Here is a 23,537-nt window from a genome sequence, read left to right as displayed (position 1 = left end):
GGAATCCAAAATATAGCAAGAATTTGAAATGCATGATCTTTTTGAGCTGCACAGCAATCTTGTGAGGAAGGAATTATTATTATTCCCATTTCACAGAGGAGGAAACAGCTGAGAGAGGATGGGAGACCTACGGAGCAACATATGAATGGTAGAGGGCCACATAAGCCTTTAGACGTCCTCCTTTCGAGTTCAATCTAAATACGAATAACCCTTTCCTCAGCCACAGCGTCCGCAGGAACACCGAGGAGACAGGAACGCTGCCCCACCCCGCGAGGGTCCAAGGGCGTTCGCCGCCATCCCTGGCCCCCACACCTTATTTCCGCACGGTACAGCCCTTCTCTCTTCTCGCGAGACTGGAAGCATACTGCTTCTGGTTGCCAAGGGAACAGCGTTCCTGGAGGCAGGAGGGCTTTGTACGCAAAGCTCTTTCCCCCTCCAGAGAAGCTAGCGTGCCGGGAAAGACCCCTCCCCTTTGGGGGACAGTTGGGGACGCTGAGTGTCAGCGGTACGCTTCTGCGCCCGTCAGTGATCCGCCGACCGGCGACTGCCTCCCAGAGTTTCCGCGGGGAAGGTAAGTCACCATACCTGTTAGGACCCCACCTCCACGGCCACGCGACAGGCCGCGGCGTGAGCTGGGCGGAGTCAGGTCGGGGCCGCGGCAGGGCTGGCAGGAAGAGGGGCAGGGCCAATGAGAGGGCGGGGCGGAGTCGTGTCTGGCTGCTGGGCCCGGAGACTGGCTGTTAGGGCGAAGGGGCAGGGCCAGGACCAGTAGGGGGCGGGGTGGGCGGGGCCTTGGAGGGAGGGGCATGCCCAATCGGAACAGAGCCATCTGCCTCTACTGAGACGGTAGCCAGCATTTCCACGTTCTCTACCTTAGGACCGTCTATCAGGGACTCCCACTGTCCTTTGCCTTCTGGACCTTAAGATCTAACTAAAACTTACATTAAAAATTAATCGCCAGTCATTTGAAGTAAACCGTAAATAGCAAAGAATGCGAATAGGTATGTCACAGGGCGGCGTGGGGGGAAAGGTGGCCAGTAAACATTTGGCTGTAGACTCCCTTTCGCTGGTAAAGAAATGTAAATCAGACTCACCGATATCTTTGACACTTACCAAGTGACAAAGATGGAAAAGCTGTGATGATAACCAGATTGACCTCAGGCCAGAATGGGGAAAGAGGCACTTTCTTCACACCCTGCTGATGGTGTAATTTGGTACAACCTTTTTGGTGGACAGTGTGGAGTCCTACCACAAGTTGAAATGCAAGTATTCTTGGGCTCAGTGTGGTTTATCATTCAAGTATATATTTTGTTTAGTATCTTCAAACGAAAATTCACACAAAGAGCTTAACTTGAAGTTGTGTGTGCTATTTGTGTGTGTTTGTATTGGGGAGGAGTAGGTAGTTAGAAAGGATAGAGGTTTGCATATGCCTAAAAGAAGTGAGATCCCCCAAGTCTATTAACAGTGATTCTTGGGGTGAAGAAAAATTTGACTTTTTTAAAAAAAATAAATATTTATTTATGAGAGAGGGAGAGAGCATTCATTGGGGGAGAGATGGAGGGAGAGAATCTTCAATTGGAGTCCTGGGGAGGGGGAGCCCGGCTTGGGGCTCATGCCCCGACCATGACCATGAGATCATGACCTGAGCCAAAACCGAGTCCAACGCTCAACAGACCAAGGAACCCAGCCACCCTGGAAATTTTGATTTTAAAAAGTTGTACATTCTTCTGTATTATTTGACTTTTTGCTTCTCATGGGCAAGTATTTTTTACACAAGAAATATGTAAGTTTTAAAAAAAAACCTTGTACCGTTAAATAACTTTTAGACATTAAAACCGTGAAAATAAATACAATTCCATATTTTTATTTATTTATTTTTATTTTTAAAAGATTTTATTTATTTATTTGACAGAGATCACAAGTAGGCAGAGAGGCAGGCGAAGAGAGAGGAAGGGAAGTAGGCTCCCTGTCGAGCAGAGAGCTGATGCCGGGCTGGATCCTAGGACCCTGGGATCATGACTTGAGCCAAAGGCAGAGGTTTTAACCCACTGAGCCACCTAGGTGCCCCAATTCCTTATTTTTAAAGGTTGGCTATTTATTGTTACTAAAAAGAGGAGCATTCATTTTCTTTCAGTTCTTCCTTTCATCTAAAATACCAAATTTTGGCAGCCATGTGTCCCCATTTTGGTGTAAATGATCCCTGGTGATTGGATTTCTTACAAGCCTGTATAAAATTTATTTATTATATAATTATTAATAATCAACTATAATCAATATAATATACTAAACTATAATTAATATTATAGAATTGTATTAATTATATAGACATATAATAATTTATTACACAATATATTCTATGTTATATAGAATATGTTTATATATTTATTATTTATATATTTATTAACTTATTATTTTTATTTTAAAAAGATTTTTATTTATTTGACACAGAGAGTGCACAAGCAGGGGGAGCACCAGGTAGAGGGAGAAGCAGACTCCTGGCTAAGCAGGGAGCCCCATGTGGGACTGGATCCCAGAACCCCAGGATCATGACCTAAGCCGAAGGCAGACGCTTAACTGACTGAGCCATCCAGCCACCCCTGAAAAAGTTTAAATTAATTTTGTTTGAAATGAATGTTATAAAAAGTTGATATGTGTTAGTGGTGATTGTTAAAATTTAGAATCTGGTGATATATCATCTGCTTAATGGAATATCATGAAGTAAATAATATTTTATTTTTGGAATACCTTTAATGCAATAAGAAAATGCTTCCTCATGTGTTGTTAAGTGAGAAATATACAAGTCAAATTTTCGTGGAAACACAAAGAGAAAAAATTGATAAGAAATATGCCAATGATGTTTAGCATAGAGTGGTGAATATTGGGTGATTTTTATTTATTTTTGAATATACTTTAATATATTCTAGACAGTTTTTTTCCTAGACAATTTTCTACAATGAATAAATTAACTATGACTTCAAGGTATACTTATTATTAGAAAATCAAAAGATACATATAAGGGAAAGGTAAAATAAAAGACCAAGAATGGGACACCTGGGTGGCTCACTTGGTTAAGCGTCTGCCTTCTGCTCAGGTCATGATCTCAGGGTCCTGGGATCAAGCCTTACATTGGGCTCTCTGCTGTGCAGGGAGTCTCCTTCTCTTTCTCCCTCTGTTTGCTGCTCCCCCTGCTCGTGCTTGCTAATTCTCCCTCTCAAGTAAATAAATAAAAATCTTCGGAAAAAAAAAAAAAGACCAAAAACATTCATGAACCCACCAATCCAGAAGAACCCACCTCTGTTCCTTCTCTGGTTTGTTATCGTCTTTCAGGTCCCTTTATGTATATTTCTTTAAGTAGAAAATTGAATTTTTTTTTTTTAAGCAAAATGTTGACATTTTTCAAGATTTTTTTTCCTTCCTTCTTTACTCCCTCCCCCCACTTCTTCCTTCCTTCCTTCCTTCCTTCCTTCCTTCCTTCCTCTCTTTCTTTCTTTTTTTGCCTATGTAGAAAAAGTAATGGATAAGGGGCATTAGGATCTTATAGATATGCTTTCAGTGTTTAAGAAGAAATCTCAAGGGGCGCCTGGGTGGCTCAGTGGGTTAAGCTGCTGCCTTTGGCTCAGGTCATGATCTCAGGGTCCTGGGATCGAGCCCCACATCGGACTCTCTGCTCAGCAGGGAGCCTGCTTCCTCCTCTCTCTCTCTCTGCCTGCCTCTCTGCCTGCTTGTGATCTCTCTCTGTCAAATAAATAAATAAAATCTTTGAAAAAAAATTAAAAAAAAAGAAGAAATCTCAATAGCCACATAGAAATTCCACAAGAAAACATAAAACATTGTCAAAGAAAGTAATCAAATGATAATTAAATACTTAAGATGACAGAAGCACTAAATGTTGATTTAACTGAATACAGTGCCTTAACTATATTGAGTGTATGTGGGGAAGAGTGAATTCCTCTATGTAAATTCCTTGTTTATGCCCTTAGCCAATTTTCTATTTGAATGTTTCTTTTTCTTACAGATTGGTAAGAGTTCTTTAAATATGTAAATTCATTAATATTTTGTGTATTATCTGCATTGCATATATTTTCCCTATTTTCTCAGGTGCCTTTTAGTTTAATTTAGAGTTCTTTTTGTTTGTTTATTTGTTTATTGACTTTTTTTTTTTTTAGGTAATTGGTGAGTATTCTTTTTTTAAAAAAATTTTTAACAAACATATACTGTATCATTAGCCCCAGGGGTACAGGGTTACCCAGGGGTACAGGTCTGTGAATCGCTGCCAGGTTTACACACTTCACAGCACTCACCATAGCACATACCCTCCCCAATGTCCATAACCCCACTACTCCTCACCTTCCCCCCATCAACCCTCAGTTTGTTTTGTGAGATTGTTTGTGAAATTTGTTTTGTGAGATTGTTTGTGAAATTTGTTTTGTGAGTCTCTTATGGTTTGTCTCCCCCCCACGATCCCATCTTGTTTCATTTATTCTTTTCCTACCACCCAAACCCCTCACGTTCCATCTCCACTTCCTCATATCAGGGAGATCATATGATAGTTGTCTTTCTCTGATTGATTTATTTTGCTAAGCATCATACCCTCTAGTTCCATCCATGTTGTCACAAATGGCAAGATTTCATTTCTTTTGATGGCTGCATAGTATTCCATTGTATATATATACCACATCTTCTTTATCCATTCATCTGTTGTTGGACATCTAGGTTCTTTCCATAGTTTGGCTATTGTGGACATTGCTACTATAAGCATTCAGGTGCACGTGCCCCTTTGGATCACTACGTTTGTATCTTTAGCATAAATACCCAGTAGTGCAATTGCTGGGTCGTAGGGTAGCTTTATTTTCAACTTTTTGAGGAACCTCCATGCTGTTTTCCAGAGTGGTTGCACCAGCTTGCATTCCCACCAACAGTGTAGGAGGGTTCCCCTTTCTCTGCATCCTCTCCAGTATCTGTCATTTTCTGACTTGTTAATTTTAGCCATTCTGACTGGTGTGAGGTAGTATCTCATTGTGGTTTTGATTTATATTTCCCTGATGCTGAGTGATGTGTCTGTTGGCCATCTGGATGTCTTTGCAGAAATGTCTGTTCATGTCCTCTGCCCATTTCTTGATTGGATTATTTGTTCTTTGGGTGTTGAGTTTGCTAAGCTCTTTATAGATTTTGGATACTAGCCCTTTATCTGATATGTCATTTGCAAATATCTTCTCCCATTCTCTCAGTTGTCTTTTGGTTTTGTTGACTGTTTTCTTTGCTGTGCAAAAGCATTTGATCTTGATGAAGTCCCAATAGTTCATTTTTGCCCTTGCTTTGTTTTTTGACTTTTAAGAGCCGTAAATGTTAGGTTTTCAAAGCTCCTAGTCTCTTCCTTTTTGATTTATGCTCTTGGTGTTATCTTTAGTAAGTCATTAATTTGTTATGTGAATTATCTTTATATTTCCTTTTAGTCTCTTGGAGATTTCTTATTTTACATTTACGTATTATTTTAAAAATTAGTTTTTACTTTTATTTAAGTAGTGTAGTAAAAAACGTCAAACTCTACTATAACATTTACAATGGAAGAAAATAAAGCAGTACCTAATCTCATTCTCCAGAGGCAACCATCCTGAACTTGTAAATATTATGCTTATATAACTATGGTTGGCTCTATCAGTTTCGGGGCATTCTCTTTGATTTCCCATCATGACAGATTAATATCTTATACTACTTCTCCTTTTATGTACTCCTTCCCACATACACTTAATATAGATAAGGCTCAGTATTTGGTTAAATCAACATTTAGTGCATCTGTTGTTATAATACTTAATTATCATTTGAGTGCTTTCTTTGACAATGCTTTATTTTTCTTCTGGAATTTCTATGTGGCTCTTCAGATTTCTTCTTAGACATTCAAACCCATCTATAAGATTGTAATTCAATGGCCCTCATCCATTTTTTTCTACAGAGGCAAAGTCATAAGATCGTCAGTTATATCCCCCCACCCCGGGAACTGTATTTTATTTAATTTATTATTTTTAGGAACAAACATAAGAGAACAGACCTATTTCTAAAGCAAACTGGGAGATTTCTGGAGCTTTTTAGATGATCCATGTCATTGACGGTTCTCTGTTCTTCTCCCTTTACTGACAGGTATTATACTGGCTCTACAAACTCTTCCATCTCATTGCTCCCTCTGTAAGCTGCAATCAGTCTCCCTTGACAGCCTGCTCATGGCATTTACAAGACTTTTGGCCTTTTAGTGACTTACGCTTTTTGATTGTGTTGTGATGGGCCAGGGTGATCCGTCATTCCACAATAATAATGTCAGCGCCTTCCTGAGTGAGCCCAGATGCCTTTGCCGAGTTTGAATAATGTTGAGATCAATGCCTTTTTCATTTGCTAAGATGGAAAGAGTTGACCTACTGGTCCCTTAAGCATTGGCTTTGGCACATTGACAAATCATATTATCCCTCTGTGTGCCTTGGAGGAGCAATGCCTTGTTGATGTTTATGCTTCTTCCTATATCCAAAACTTCCCTGGACTCTGCCTCCGCTGTTCAAAAAAAGAAAGAAAGATGAGTCATTGTGTAGGGTAAAAAAAGGACATTGTTTACACTTACTGGGGCCAGAGGCAATGTCTTTCCTCTTTCTGTTATGAGAGAAATGGTTTAATTCATAATTAATAGAAATTTAGGGAGATTATGAAATTTAGGGAAGGATCATTGGAAGATCCATTTACATGTAAAGCTAAGTATGAGAAGGCAAACTCTTCGAATTCTCCTATTTCTTCCATTTTCTCAGCACACATGATACCCTAGCATTACTGAGCAGATCTGGAATGGTCCTGATTAAGGGCACAGTTTAGAAGAATCAAGGTGCCTATAATGCTCAAGTTCTCCCACTAGTTTAAACTATCTTGTCTAATAATCCTTGCTTCAGAAAACAGTACTTGGAATAGGGAACCAGAGGGGTGACAGACCTATGCATGGTGTTGCACGAAAAATAGAAGTTGGTAATAGGGGGCCAGATAGTAAGGGTGTGTCCTCTAGCAAAGAAAGTAGGTTTTATTCTCTTGTTTCTGAGGGTGAAGTAGAATCATAGGTTTTAAAAGTGGGGGACTGGTAGAAAAAGAGTGGTAACCAGGAGATGGTACTCCATGAAAATGTGGTACCAGGGAGGAGAGGAGAAGTCGGAGCTGAGAGCTGAGCTAGAATAGGAAGCACTAGATACAAAAAGGAAGGCAATACCTGAAGAAAGTAGAGGACTTAGGTAGGCATCATTATGATGAAGTAAATCTGGGTTGAGCGGCTAGGTGCTCTATGAGTATCTTCTGAAGCCAAGGACATGGTAAATCTTTCTTTCTTCCTTCCTTCCTTCCTTCCTTCCTTTCTTCTTCTTTTTTTTTTTTTTTAGATTTTAATTATTTATTTGACAAACAGAGATCCCAAGTAGGCAGAGAGGCAGGCAGAGGGGTGGGGGGGAGAAGCAGGCTCCCTGCTGAGCAGAGAGCCTGATGCAGGGCTCAATCCCAGGACCCCGAGATCATGACCTGAGCCAAAGGCAGAGGTTTTAACCCACTGAGCCACCCAGGTGCCCCTAAATGTTTCTTTTTGAGGCACAGAAAGCCCCTGAGATAGCAGTCACTCTGTATTCTTTTTTAGGCACTTTCTGCATCTAACCTCCTGGTCACAAGGTTTTCTACCTACAGTAAGAGAAAATCCCTGGACACAGAGGTCTTTTGACAGAATTAGGGTAGTGTGACTTTGGTAGCAACATAATCCTTATTAACAATGGTTCTGAGCTAACTGTGCATTAACTCTAATGAAACATGCAAGCATACAGTTCATAACGAGCTTTAATTTCTTGTTTGTTTCAGGATATCGATGGATATTATAAAGGGAAACTTAGATGGGATTTCAAAACCATCCTCAAGTTCAAGAATACGTCCTGGGAGTAGAGATTCGAGTACTTCTTTGGAGGTACTCTCACCGGAACCGGCATCCTTCAAGGTACCTCGCTGTGTAGAAATGATTTCAAGTCCCTCTCTTGAACTCTAGCACTTGATAAACTAACGCTGTTTTTAATATCCCTTTTAAAGAATCCTCTTGAAAGGGTATGTTTTGGGACCACTTGCAGATTTCTTCTTGGATTTTACTTTAGATCATTTGGCAAATCACAATAAAGATACAGGACAGTTCTATCACTCCTCAAAAATTTCTTCATGCCACCCCTTTGTCCTTAATCTCTCCTATTCTTTTTTTTAATTTAAATTCAATTAATTAACACAGTGTATTATTAGTTTCAGAGGTACAGTTCAGTGATTCATCAGCTGCGTATAACACCCAATGCTCATTATATCATGTGCCCGCCTTAATGTCCATCACCCAGTTACCCCATACCCTCCCACCTCCCCTCTAGAAACCCTCAGTTTCTTTCCTATGAGTAAGAGTCTCTTATGGTTTGTCTTCCTCTCTGATTTTGTCTTATTTTATTTTTCCATCTTTTCCCTATAGTCCTTTGTTCTATTTCTTAAATTCCTGATATCAGCGAGATAATATGATAATTATCTTTCTCTGATTGACTTACTTTGCTTAGATCATATGATAATTATCTTTCTCTGATTGACTTACTTCACTTAGAACTATCCTCTAGTTCCATCTACATTGTTGCAAATGGTAAGATTTCATTTTTTGATGGCTGTGTAATATTCCATCGTGTGTGTGTGTGTATTTAAAAAATATCTATATATCTATATATATAGATATATATCGATATATCACCTCTTCTTTATCCATTTATCTGTTGATGGCCATCTGGGCTCTTTCCATAGTTTGTCTATTTCACTCTGCCCTACTCTTAATCCTGGAAACTCCTGATCTATTCTCTATCTATCGTTTCTCTTTTTCCAGAGAGTCATATGAATGGAATTAAAAAGTGTGTAGCTTTTCGGGACGCCTGGGTGGCTCAGTTGGGTTAAAGCCTCTGCCTTCAGCTCAGGTCATGTTCTCAGGGTCCTGGGATAGAGCCCTGCATTCAGTTCTCTGCTCAGCGGGGAGCCTGTTTCTCTCTCACTCTCTACCTGCCTCTCTGCCTGCTTGTGATCTCTGTCTCTCAAATAAATAAATAAACCCTTAAAAAAAAAGTGTGTAGCTTTTGAGTCTGACTTTCCCTGTTGGCACAATGCATTTGTGACTCTTCTATTGTTATAATAGGTATCAATAGTTCACTCCTTATTACTAATGAGTAGTGTTCCTTTGTGTGGGTGTACCACAATGTGTTTATCCATTAAGATGTTAAGGAACATTTGGATTGTTTGCAGGTTTTGGTGTTTATGAATAAGCTGCTATTAATATTTGTATACTGAATTTTTTAGGGGGAGAAATAGTTTTTAATTTTTCTTGGGTAAATTCCTAGGAGTTGGATTACTGGGTTGTATGGTAAGTGTATGTTTAACTATAAGAAACTGCAGAACTGTTTTTTTTTTTTTTATTGGCTAATTTATTTTTTATTTTTTTTTTTTAATTTTTTATTTTTTATAAACATATATTTTTATCCCCAGGGGTACAGGTCTGTGAATCACCAGGTTTACACACTTCACAGCACTCACCAAATCACATACCCTCCCCAATGTCCATAATCCCACCCCCTTCTCCCAAACCCCCTCCCCCCGGCAACCCTCAGTTTGTTTTGTGAGATTAAGAGTCACTTATGGTTTGTCTCCCTCCCAATCCCATCTTGTTTCATTTATTTATTCTTCTTCCTACCCACTTAAGCCTCCATGTTGCATCACCACTTCCTCATATCAGGGAGATCATATGATAGTTGTCTTTCTCTGCTTGACTTATTTCGCTAAGCATGATACGCTCTAGTTCCATCCATGTTGTTGCAAATGGCAAGATTTCATTTCTTTTGATGGCTGCATAGTATTCCATTGTGTATATATACCACATCTTCTTGATCCATTCATCTGTTGATGGACATCTAGGTTCTTTCCATAGTTTGTCTATTTCACTCTGCCCTACTCTTAATCCTGGAAACTCCTGATCTATTCTCTATCTATCGTTTCTCTTTTTCCAGAGAGTCATATGAATGGAATTAAAAAGTGTGTAGCTTTTCGGGACGCCTGGGTGGCTCAGTTGGGTTAAAGCCTCTGCCTTCAGCTCAGGTCATGTTCTCAGGGTCCTGGGATAGAGCCCTGCATTCAGTTCTCTGCTCAGCGGGGAGCCTGTTTCTCTCTCACTCTCTACCTGCCTCTCTGCCTGCTTGTGATCTCTGTCTCTCAAATAAATAAATAAACCCTTAAAAAAAAAAAGTGTGTAGCTTTTGAGTCTGACTTTCCCTGTTGGCACAATGCATTTGTGACTCTTCTATTGTTATAATAGGTATCAATAGTTCACTCCTTATTACTAATGAGTAGTGTTCCTTTGTGTGGGTGTACCACAGTGTGTTTATCCATTAAGATGTTAAGGAACATTTGGATTGTTTGCAGGTTTTGGTGTTTATGAATAAGCTGCTATTAATATTTGTATACTGAATTTTTTAGGGGGAGAAATAGTTTTTAATTTTTCTTGGGTAAATTCCTAGGAGTTGGATTACTGGGTTGTATGGTAAGTGTATGTTTAACTATAAGAAACTGCAGAACTGTTTTTTTTTTTTTTATTGGCTAATTTATTTTTTATTTTTTTTTTTTAATTTTTTATTTTTTATAAACATATATTTTTATCCCCAGGGGTACAGGTCTGTGAATCACCAGGTTTACACACTTCACAGCACTCACCAAATCACATACCCTCCCCAATGTCCATAATCCCACCCCCTTCTCCCAAACCCCCCCCCCCCCCGCAACCCTCAGTTTGTTTTGTGAGATTAAGAGTCACTTATGGTTTGTCTCCCTCCCAATCCCATCTTGTTTCATTTATTCTTCTTCTACCCACTTAAGCCTCCATGTTGCATCACCACTTCCTCATATCAGGGAGATCATATGATAGTTGTCTTTCTCTGCTTGACTTATTTCGCTAAGCATGATACGCTCTAGTTCCATCCATGTTGTTGCAAATGGCAAGATTTCATTTCTTTTGATGGCTGCATAGTATTCCATTGTGTATATATACCACATCTTCTTGATCCATTCATCTGTTGATGGACATCTAGGTTCTTTCCATAGTTTGTCTATTTCACTCTGCCCTACTCTTAATCCTGGAAACTCCTGATCTATTCTCTATCTATCGTTTCTCTTTTTCCAGAGAGTCATATGAATGGAATTAAAAAGTGTGTAGCTTTTCGGGACGCCTGGGTGGCTCAGTTGGGTTAAAGCCTCTGCCTTCAGCTCAGGTCATGTTCTCAGGGTCCTGGGATAGAGCCCTGCATTCAGTTCTCTGCTCAGCGGGGAGCCTGTTTCTCTCTCACTCTCTACCTGCCTCTCTGCCTGCTTGTGATCTCTGTCTCTCAAATAAATAAATAAACCCTTAAAAAAAAAAAAGTGTGTAGCTTTTGAGTCTGACTTTCCCTGTTGGCACAATGCATTTGTGACTCCTCTATTGTTATAATAGGTATCAATAGTTCACTCCTTATTACTAATGAGTAGTGTTCCTTTGTGTGGGTGTACCACAGTGTGTTTATCCATTAAGATGTTAAGGAACATTTGGATTGTTTGCAGGTTTTGGTGTTTATGAATAAGCTGCTATTAATATTTGTATACTGAATTTTTTAGGGGGAGAAATAGTTTTTAATTTTTCTTGGGTAAATTCCTAGGAGTTGGATTACTGGGTTGTATGGTAAGTGTATGTTTAACTATAAGAAACTGCAGAACTGTTTTTTGTTGCCATGAGAAATTTGAGAGTTCCAGCTGCTCAGCATCCTCACCAGCAGCTGATATTGTTAGTTTTTTTTTTTTAAAGCCATTCTAATAGTTATATACTAGTTATCTCATTGTAATTTTAACTCACATTTTGCTGGTGACTAATAATGAATGTACTTCTTTGTAATCCACATATCTCTTTTGGAAAGTGTATTAGTTTTCTTTTCTTTTTAAAGATTTTATTTATTTATTTGACAGACAGAGATCACAAGTAGGCAGAGAGGCAGGCAGAGAGAGAGGGGGAAGCAGGCTCCCTACGGAGCAGAGAGCCTGATGCTGGGCTTGATCCCAGGACCCTGAGACCATGACTTGAGCCAAAGGCACAGACTTAACCACTGAGCCACCCAGGCACCCCAAGCGTATTAGTTTTCTTTGTCTGACTTTTAAAATTGTATTTTTTTCTTATTGTTAACTTCTTCAAGTTCTTTATATATATATAAAATTGTATTTTTTTTCTGATAACTTTTGAGAGTTCTTTATGTATCATGTCAGATATATGACTTGCGAATATTTTCTACTGGTCTGTAGCTTGACTTTTCATTCTTTAAACTGTGTCTTTTGAAGAGCAAAAACTTGAAATTTTGTTAAAAAATGCAGTTTGTCAAAATTTTTTTGAGGCTTGTGTTTTTTTGTTTTTTTTTTTTAATTTTTAATTTTTAATTTTTTATAAACATATATTTTTATCCCCAGGGGTACAGGTCTGTGAATCACTAGGTTTACACACTTCGAGGCTTGTGTTTTTTTGTTGCATCCAAGAATTCTTTGTTTAAGCCAGGGTTCCAAAGATTTCCTCCTCTGTTTTCTTCTGAAAGTGTTATAGTTTTATGTGTTACATTTTTATATTTTGCTTTTAGCCTCTGTTGTTGCCAATGAGAGGGCTTTTGTAAATCTGATATTCATTACAGTGTGTGCTGTGTGCTCTGGTTGCTTTAACTTTTTTTTCTTTGTCTTCAGTATCTACTGTTATTCACCTTTGTATGGATTTATTTATTTTATCTTTCTGGTGATCAGAACTTCTTCAATCTGAGGATTTGTGTGTTTTGTTTTATTGAAAAATTCTCAGTCATTTTAAAAAAATGTTTCTAATATTGCCTCCTTTTTTTCTCTTGCATCATCATGAAAGTCATATTAAATATCTATTGAAATTTTCCCTGCTATCCTTTATTTCTCTTATCTTCTTTTTAATATTTTCTAAAAATATTAAATATATTTTCATTTCTTTCTCTGTGTTTCATCCTGGGGACTTTTTAACATCTATTTTTGAATTTTTGAATTCTTTCTTATACTATGTCACATCTACTCTTTAATCCATTGAATTTTTTTTTAAGATTTTATTTATTTATTTGACAGACAGAGATCACAAGTAGTCAGAGAGAGAGGCAGGCAGAGAGAGAGAGGAAGAAGCAGGCTCCCTGCAGAGCAAAGAGCCCAGATGTGGGGCTTGATCCCAGGACTCTGAGATAATGACCTGAGCCGAAGGCAGAGGCATTAACTCACTGTGCCACCCAGATGCTCCTAATCCATTGAATTTTTAAAGTTAATGACATATTTTTAATTTCTGGAAGCCCTTTTTAGTTTATTTTCAAATAAACTAAAAGATGGTTGGTGCTAATGGAATGAGGAACTGTGGGTAAAATTATAAAATGGGCAAAGTTTGCCTTTTGTTCTTTTTGCTCAAAAAGAACATCTTTTTGCTCCATTGCTTCTTGTTCATTCTAAGAGTTAGGATCATATGGGGTGATACATATAAAAGGTCTTTTTGTGTCCTGAAGTGGACACAAAATATACCATCCAAGTATATTGCTAATATCTAGTTATGTTTTCTATATTCTGTATTCCCCTATATAAACACCATTCTCTGGGAAAGGTCGGCCAAATTCATTTATGCCAAGATATAAATAACCGACAGGGCTCATGTGATCTCCTCCAACAATTTCAGCATTTTTACAGAACCTGTAGCCTCAAGGATTTACTGGGTTTTATGGAATTTAAGGGTTTAACCTGGCCTTTCACAGAAGTGTGTTTTTGAACAGATCCAGTATAGAATGAAACCAGTGGAGGCCTAACCCACAAATAAGAAAAACAATGCCTGTGTAATCTTGGCTCAGTTCCACTGGGACTTATGCCCTAGTCCAGGTGAACAGAGATGTTCCGTGCTGTGCCGTCCTGTGTCCCTGGCAGCTTAATTCTCCATAACACCCACCTTCTGTCCTGGAGATTCACAGAGGGGCACAGATTCCCGTGGCCGAGAGTTGACCACGTGGATGCAGAGAGAACAGAAAACCCTCCAAGGGCTGGATTCTTACGTTGGGAGGAGAAAGGTATTCCTCGCAGCAGTGGCTGACTCTCTCTCTCTCTTTCTCTCTCATGTTTTGCCTCTCCCTTGGCCTGTGTTCCCTTCCACTGTGACTCTCACTGCCACTCGCAGCTGTCAGGGGTTACGATCCCTGGTCCCCCCCCTCCCCCCCCCCGCCATGCAGCCATGGATGTCTTTTCTTGTTCTCTCAGGAAAACACAGCTGCCCCAAACTGGTGTTTTCAAAATGAGCATTGCTAAAATAGAAAGAGAAACCAAAATGAAATAGAAAAACTGTGACTAGCTTAAAAAATAATCACGAAAGCACGGATTCTGACTTGAAGACTCACGTTAGAAACACATCTCCATTCAGACTCTTTGCTTTTCAACTCTTCATAGCCACATGTAGCTAGTGGCCATCGTATGGGACAGCAGAGCGCTGACTCTCCATCCGAGTGAGAGCTCAGGGAGCGGGCACCATCATGCCTCATCTCCAGGGTGGGCAGAGAATGGTTCCTTGTGGGACTGATTCTTGCCCCTTCTCTATATTGCTGGAAATTGCTGGGCAATGGGGCAATTGGTGCATATGTTACTAAATTTAGTTGTGTAGTTAAATTATATTTAATTAAAAAGTGAAATATTTCTAAACTAGTTTAACACTAATGTAAGTATGTGAGGACATACATACACACACTAGTGTTAAACTAGTCTAGAAATGTAAAGTCTTCAAGAATATATTATTTATGAAAATTATTTCTTTGGAAATAATGAGGTTGATACTGCAATCAAGTTGAACTCTGGTAAAGAGAACAACTCAGACAGCGGCAATGCAGAAGAAAGTAGAAACAATAATGATGATAAAGGGGAAAAGGACTCTGAAAAGCCAAAATTGGTGGAGGATGGATCAGATGAAGGTCTGAACTTTGTTCAACATCAGAGAGTCCCTGACTGTTCAGGTAGGATAAAATCACTAGGTGATTGGGTAATGACAGTGACAGATATTATAGTTCAAATATTAGAGTTACATATGTTTTTTATCAGCTGGGTAGAAATAATAGTCAAGAGGCGTACCTTTGTGAGCACCGGTTTTTATTTAGAATAATGTGGAGTCCTTAAAAACACTTAGAAAAATGATGAAATTTGTGAAATAATGAATAAAATAAAATAAAATAATGAAACTCTTAGAAAAATAATAAAATAATAAAAACACTTAAAACACTTAAAAACACAGAAAAATAATGAAATTTGTGAAATAAATAATAAAATAACGAAACAGAAACATAACTGAATAAAATTGTTATTGTGGTCATTTTACATTAATCAAGTAGAAAGTGTTTCTGCATTTTATGACATGGTTTATTGATCTTTTTGATGACTAAATTATGCAATAAAATATATCCTGTAATTTATATATTACTTCTTCAGGATAATCACATTTGATCTTAATAACTTTTAGATTTTTAATGAGCCCTTTTTCCCCCTTGGTTATTAAGTTAATACTGGTCAGAGTGAATTAGAACAGCATTTCTAAAAATGTGGTCTGCAGAGCCCTGGGGGATTGCTGGGACCTTTACCGGAATTTTGCAAAGTGAGACTACTTTCATCATAATACTGGTATATCAGTAATATAATTCATTGTAATACTGAAATAATGCCATTTGCCTTTTTACCCACTGAATGGACATTTACAGTGATGGTACAAAAGCATTGGTGAGTAAAATTGCTGGTGCTTTCTTTTGCATGAATAAAGGCATTATATCCCATTGTACTAGTAGTCATTGTGTTCTTCATGACCAGATACTGGCAGAAGAAAGAAATAGCCAGTGCCAGTCAAGAACATCTTTGATGGAGCAGTAAAAATTATTAATTTTATCGAATCTTGCTTTTTCAAATATACATCTTTATAATTGCCTATGAGGTAAAATGGCATGTATATAAAGCAATTCTGCTGTAAACCAAAATGTGAAGTTTGGGTTGAGGAACAGTACTTGTATGATAGTTGAAGTTGAGAACTGAACTGGCCACTTTTTAATGGAACACCATTCTTATGCAAAAGAATGACTGACAGACAAACTATTATCATTTAGACTTGGGTATTTGGCAGCCATTTTTTAAAAAGATGAAATGAGCCTGCTACTTCAAGGAAAATAATTGACAGTATCTTTTGTCAATGATAAAATTTGGGCTTTCAAGTGAAAATAGAATTTTGGAAAACTTATGTATGCCATTCCAATATTTAGACTTCTCTGATAAAATATGATGATGGTATTAACCAATGAGATTTTAAAAAATACTAAATATTTAAACAAATTTTTTTAAAAAAATTTAAATATACCAAAATGTGCTAACATTTTGCAGGTCTGCATAAGTCAGTGAATTATCATTTTCCAAATGACCAGTGCAGGGTAAAAAATCCATTCAGCATGAAAGATAATTGTATGGAATTTAATAGGACAAATACATAAAGCTCACTGATATGGTTATAAATTTCACATTATAACTACTCTTTAAAAAAATACCCGTTGTTGAGTTTTGATATAGTATCAAAGAAGAGTATCCATAATTACCTGAGAAAGTTATTACATTTCTCCTCCCCTTTCCAAGTACATGTCTTTATGAGGCCAGATTTTCGAAATATACTCTTGGGTGAAACAAGAGATTGCAATATATTATACAAGTAGATTTGAGAATCTAGCTGTCTTCTATCAAGCTAGATATTACAAATTTAAAACAATGCCATTCTTCTTAATAATTTTTGAATATATAGTTATTTGTCATAAAAATATTATATTTATGTTAATATGAAATTACTAATAACATTATTTTTAAATGAATAAATAAATCTGTGTAATATTTTTCAGTTTTTATTTCTGATATGGTAGTTATCAATAGATGTAACATAAACGAAATCTGTTTTGGGTTCTCAATAATTTTTAAGGCTATAAAGAGAAGCGGAGGTCATAAACTTTGAGAACTGCTGACTGCTGTCTAGGATGTGGTTAGCTCTCAAAGTTGGGCTGGGTGACTCAGGATCACAGTTATCAGGAAATGAGGCACTATAGTTGAGATTAGCTGTTGTCCCAGTTTAAAGATTTTGTTTATTTTATTTATTTGAGAGAGAGAGGGAGAGCGCGGGTGCGCATGTGTGGGCGCAAGCTGGGGAACAGCAGAGGGAGAGGGACAAGCAGACTCTGTGCTGAGTGTGGAGCCCAACTCCCTGATTTGATCTCATGATCCTGAGATCATGACCGAAGCCAAAATCAAGTGTCAGATGTCCAACCCATTGAACCACCCCAGGCACCCTGCTCTTGGCCGTTTATGCTGTACTTGTTTCTGTTGTTTCAGAACTGCATGAGTTCCTTCATGCACGAGTACCTACTGTTTAGTCCACTTATATTATATGGAGGCTGAGAGTGCTAGGATTGGCAGTGAGGGACTAGAACTAAAGGCTCTTGCATTTAAAATAAGTAAGCAATCAGGTTTGCAAAGCCTGTTTATTAATAAGATCAGTATTCTTTTTGGATAAGCTAATTCCCTTCTGGAGATAATCTTTTCCGTAAAGAGGAAGTGATATACATTATAGAGAAACACGCTGGACTCTCTGGATTTTAAAAAGTTGCAAAATTTGGTCTTTCTTAGCAGAATATGCCTATTTTCTTCTTTCTTTTTTAGAATATGCCATTTCTAATTATCTAACCTAGAATGGCTGAGATTGAGCATTTATGCTCATTGGCAGATTATCATCTTTCATGGCCAAGATATGGAAGGAACTCAAGGACACTTAAAGGGGAGTGGGAAATACAGGCTTCCAGTCATGGAATAAATAAGTCATGGGAATAAAGGGCACAGCATAAGGAATTCAGTCAATGGTATTGCTTTATTTTTTTTCAGTCAATGGTATTGTAATAGCATTATATGGTGACGGTTGGTAGCTATGCTTGTGGTGAGCATAGAGCGTGTTATAGAGTTTTGAATACTATGTTGTACACTTGAAACTAATGTAAAATTGTGTGTCAATTATGCTTAAATTAAAAAAAATTTTAAAAAGGGAAAAAAGAAAAGATCCAGTTATTTCAACTTGAAACAGAGATAAATGTCTATTTCACAGGGTTGTTAGATAATTAAATGAAAAAATACATGTGAAAGTACTTTGTAAATCAAGATACGTGACACCAATATTAGTTATTCTTGTGAGCCATAAACATTTGTTGAATGAAAGAACAAATAACAGATAAAACACAAAATAAAACTTTATGGTTGTACTAAACTTCAAACTCATTCCTACTTTCAACACAATATAGATGAACCCGAATTAAAAGAATTAGATTCTCAACTTCAAGATGCTATTCAGAAGATGAGGAGGCTTGATAAGATATTGGTGAAGAGACAATATAGAGAAAAAGAAATTAAGAAGCAAGGTATAGACATGAGAATAAAGCTGTGGGAAGAACTCAAGGTAAGGAATGTTTACCATATGCTGACATGGAAGAAAATTTCCTCTAAGATGAGTAAAAGCATGGACTGTGGTCGTATCAGTGTAGTCTGCCTTTATGATTTATTTTGTGGAAGTAGGACAGTGGTGCATATATGTCTGTATTGGGTGGTGGGTGAGGGAGATAGTTTTCTTGAACTTGTCAAGGTAACTTAGCAGCATTCCAGATTTCAGGTACTGTTTAGACAAGTTCATTTTCCACGACAGCACGGTAGACATCTCTTCCTGATTTCAGGCTGGGGTTTCTCCATCTCTGGAATAGAATGTCATGTGGCGCCTACATTCAAGGATGTATGTCTGCTTTTTCTTCAGCAAGCTTACAGTTTGGAGATAAATTCATAAATATACCAAACATTTAACCCTCTGCTGACCATTATTACTTGAGTAAACTTTTGTGACTAGGAAGTGAGGAGTTCACTGTGTCATATGCCGGTCAGGATCTCTTAGAGGCTGTGAAGTGCTTGTGGTCTGTGACCATGCTGTATTTGCTTCTGTTTCAGTACATTTCTAGTGCTCTGTTAATGTTCCTTGGCCTTCTTGGACCTTTTATTCTCTGTTGTATTGAGAGGTGGAAGTTGACCAGGTGTTTGCGCTGACTTGATGTATAGCCATTGGCTCATATTTGAACTTTGCTCCTTAAAGGAGAGCGCTTTTAAAGTAAGGAGTATTATAAAAACAGATTGGTTGTTTTTGATAAATTCCTCCTTGATTAGTTGTTGACTTCAAGGAAATTTCCTATATGATAATATGAATTAAAAAAGAAATAATTAAAAATACATTTTTGTAAGATTCCCAGGCAGGCCACGGGCTAGAAAGAAAGCACCAATCAAAATGCAGTGCTTTAAACTAGAGAAATGATTTGTGTAAATTTTAGCAGAAAAAGTTAGTCTATCATTTACTCTTATTGAGTAACAAATTTTTACTTGTTTGGAAATAAGAATGATAACTGGACCCATAATAAAATACAGTATCAATCTTGAAATGTCTGAAACTGTAATTTGATGATGTACCTTTAGGTTACTAATTAGTTATAGACATACTAAACAGAAGCTGAAGAAGATTTAACCAAGATAATCATTATGTAATGATAGACATATATTCCAACTCTATTGGAGACTATTAATTGCTAGAATTTTGTGGAAACAGGAACATTAATAAATTTCCTAACTAAAGAAATACAAATGAATCTTCTTTTTTGTATGTACACAGTTTGGATTCCATGGAATTAAAAAAAATTGATGAGTATAGTTACCTTCTTTTTCCATGTTTAAACTTGTTTCTCTTTTATTAGTTTGCAAAAACTGGTGAAACTTTGCAAAGTAATGAGGAAATGGAAAATACAAAAAAGTTTCTAGCTTTGACTGATGCATCAGAAGAAATTGCAGGTGAGTAAAATTTGTCTTTGTTTTTATCTCAGAGTTATAGATTATTTGGATTAAAGTAAGATTTCCAGTTCATCTGTTTTTTCTTTTTCTAAGCCTAACTGTTCTTAGAAATGATCACATTAGGTGGGATTTTTTTTTTTTTTAAAGATTTTATTTATTTATTTGACAGACAGAGATCACAAGTAGGCAGAGAGGCAGGCAGAGAGAGAGAGGAGGAAGCGGGCTCCCCACCAAGGAGAGAGCCTGACGCGGGACTCGATCCCAGGACCCCGAGATCATGACCCGAGCCGAAGGCAGAGGCTTTAACCCTCTGAGCTACCCAGGTGCCCCTAGGTGGGATTATATGAAACTATCCTGAGTGTAGAGAAGTTTCAGAGGCTTCTAGGGTTTGTATCTGCTCACAGGTGTGGGGGCAGCACAGTGAAAAACTGGGAAAGAGACAAAGTGTCTTTGCCTTTACTTCTGTGCCTCTTAGATACCTCTAGGCACCCAGTCTATGCAGACTGTCTCCTAACTGCCTAGAGTCCTCCCATGGAGGGTCCTACTCAGGCTTCTGCAACCCCTTTCATAAAAACCCATTACTGATTTGTCCTATTGCCAATTCTCTTCTAGTCTTGCTTTAGAGACCAACCAATTAATTGTGCACATTTGTACATTCCCACCTTGTGTTTACATGTATCTATGTTCCTTCTTTTCCTCCTCCTCTTCCTTTATCTTCTCTTCCTCCTTCTTCATCTGCAGAAGTATTAAAGAGTCTTGTAATCTGTAACTCACTTATATGGTGGTAAAAATTTTAGGGATTGGGAAGCAGTTGATATATTTTGGTAGGCCACTTTGCAAATCCTTTAACCTATGTCACGTAAGTAGTTCTCCGGTCCAGCTTGGGCATAGGACTCACTCTGAGCAAAGACCTCTGATTTCTCAGAGAATCCTGGCATTCATCTGTCTTTTGCAAAGTGAATGTCTAACATTGTAGAAGCCCAGGAACCTGATTCAGACTTCTGTAGCTGTTTAGCATGCGCTTTGATATGAATGAAATTCCTTCAAGTTTGTTTCTTTCTGGATCCAGGATTGAGAGCTCAGAAGCTGCTTGGGCCTGAGGGATTTGGGTTTGGAATATACCAAATGTTTCTACCCAAGAGGGTGGGTGCCTATCTGAGTTGACCTTTTTTATGACTAATGTCTTTTTTTTTTTTAAATGAGTCTTTTTGAGTTTCTCCTTGATAGCTCTATATCTAGATTGGCCTTATTGAAATTTACCTTTTGTATATCCTAATTAAAACACCAGTGGGGCATCTGGGTGGCTCACTGGGTTAAGCCTATGCCTTCGATCAGGTCATGATCCAAGGGTCCTGGGATCATTGAGCCCAGGAGCTCCTCATCAGGCTCTGCTCAGCAGGGAGCCTGCTTCCCTCTTCTCTCTCTGCCTGCCTCTCTGCTTACTTGTGATCTCTGTCCATCAAATAAATAAATAAAATCTTTAAAAACAAAAACAAAAAGACCAGAAACTCTTTGCCTGTTCAAATCATAGATCATTTACTTTCTGCTTCTTTTATTTTGTTATAGAAATAACACGTATGTAATCTGTATTAGAAAATATTGGTAAACAGGAAGAAAAAAAGTTGCCAAAATTCTTAACTTGCAGAGATAATCATTCTCAATATTTTTGCTTACTCTTTATTTTTTGAGACATTTTTAGTGCAAATATCCACATATATTTTAAAAATAGAAATGAAATCAAATTATACATATGGTATTTTGTGATTGGTTTTCTAATTTCTATCTTATGAGCACCTTTAGCTGTCAGGAACAACAGAGCTGTGCAGTAGTCAGTTTCCAAGATATTTGCCATCAGTTCCTTCTCTCTGTGTATGTTCATTCCAGTCCTCATAGAGGAGTCTATGTCTTCCTGGGCTTCCTTTTTCAGGCTGGACTGGGCTGGGACTTCTTGAACTATTGGATTACAGCAGAAGTAATCCTACACCAATTCCAGCCCTAGCCATTAAAGGACTAGCAGTTTCTGGTTCTCTTCTTAGAAGGTTTACTCAGAGGAAAGCCATCCATCCTGTAAGGCGTGAGACAATGCTGAAGCTACTGTGCTTTGAGAAGTTCCTAACAAGCCACATGGAGAGGCTACACGGAGGGAGTGATGCTGGCCAGTTCCCACCTAGAGTGAGTTCAGTTGTGTCCCACCAGAATTCATGTCTCCCTGGAGCCTCAGAATGTGGCCATATTCAGAAATAGCATCTTTGCAGATTAATTAGTTAAGACGAGGTCATACTAGATTAGGTGCCCCCCCCTTTAAAAGATTTTATTTATTTATTTGACAGAGTGAGAGATCACAAGTAGGCAGAGACTCAGGCAGAGAGAGGGGGGAAGCAGGCTCCCTGCTGAGCAGAGAGCCTGATGAGGGGCTCCATCCCAGGACCCAGGGATCATGACCTGAGCTGAAGGCAGAGACTTAACCCACCGAGCTACCCAGGCGCCCTGTTTGGTGTTCTTAGAAGAAGAGAAGACACATAGAAACACAGAGACACAAGGACCCAGGAAGAAGGTCATGTGAATATAGAGGCAGTGATTAGAGTGATGTAGTTACAAGTCAAGGAATGCCAAGGATGACCGGGAGCCACCGGAAGCTTGGTAGAGACAAGGAAGCATTCTTCCCTAGAGACCTCAGAGGAGCATGACCTTGCTGATAGCTTGATTTCAGAGGTCTAGCTTCCAGAACTGTGAGAGAAGAAATCTCTTTTGTCTTCAGCCACCCATCCCAGAGTTATCTGTTAGAGCAGCCCCTGGAAACTAACATAACAACTGTTCCAGTGTTTCAGTGGAGGCCCCAGAGATATGAGGATATTTCATTCCTGTCAAAAATCATGTAGAGAATAGCGAAGGCTAGACACATGGTCTCAGGTGAACTACTCTGGAGACTCCAGCCCAATGCAGCCACCCCAGCTGAGGCCTTAGTCATGGTGGAGCACAGACAAACTGTTCCTGCCGTGTCCCTCAAATCACTGACCTACAGAATCGTGAGCATAATAAACTAGTTACTGTTTTGCACCACTAAGTTTTGTTTTGTTTTTTACTTTTTATTTTGAAATAATTTTAAACTTACAGTAAAGTTACAGAATAACCCATAGAGTGCTTGTTTACCCAGCTTCCCCTAACATTAGCATCTTGTATAAACCATAGTACAGTTGGCCCTTGAACAACATGGAATTGAACTTCATGGGTCCACTTATATGTGGATTTTTGACAGTACAGTCCTGTAAATGCATTGTATCTTCCTTATGATTTTCTTTTTTTTTTTTTGAAAATTTATTATTCATTTGAGAGAGAGAACATGAGTGGGAGAGGGAGAGAGAGAATCTGAAACAGACTTCCGTGCTGAGGTTGGAACCTGATGTGGGGCTCGATCTCACAATCCTGAGCTCATGACCTGAGCTGAAACCCAGAGTCAGATGCTCAACTGACTGTACCTCCCAGGCACCCCTGTATGATTTTTTAAAAACATTTTAAAACTTAAA

General features: G+C 38.3%; 1 protein-coding gene across 1 annotated transcript in view; it reads left to right on the top strand.

The window, feature by feature from the left end:
* Positions 1–359: 359 nt before the first annotated feature.
* The window catches only part of FSIP1 (fibrous sheath interacting protein 1), a 184,349-nt gene continuing 161,171 nt past the window's right edge, over positions 360–23,537 (top strand). Inside the window, exons 1-5 of the mRNA XM_013055402.2 lie at positions 360–571; positions 7,861–7,993; positions 14,909–15,092; positions 18,438–18,592; positions 19,920–20,013. Coding sequence (XP_012910856.2) covers positions 7,868–7,993; positions 14,909–15,092; positions 18,438–18,592; positions 19,920–20,013 — 559 coding nt within the window. The 5' untranslated portion in view covers positions 360–571; positions 7,861–7,867. The remainder of the gene's footprint in view (positions 572–7,860; positions 7,994–14,908; positions 15,093–18,437; positions 18,593–19,919; positions 20,014–23,537) is intronic.

This window comes from Mustela putorius, unplaced genomic scaffold (assembly GCF_011764305.1).
Source record: "Mustela putorius furo isolate JIRA1106 unplaced genomic scaffold, ASM1176430v1.1 tig00003898_pilon_pilon_pilon, whole genome shotgun sequence".
Lineage (NCBI taxonomy): Eukaryota > Metazoa > Chordata > Mammalia > Carnivora > Mustelidae > Mustela > Mustela putorius.
The sequence above is the reverse complement of the archived record's forward strand: the minus strand, read 5'-3'. Positions and strand labels throughout refer to the sequence as shown.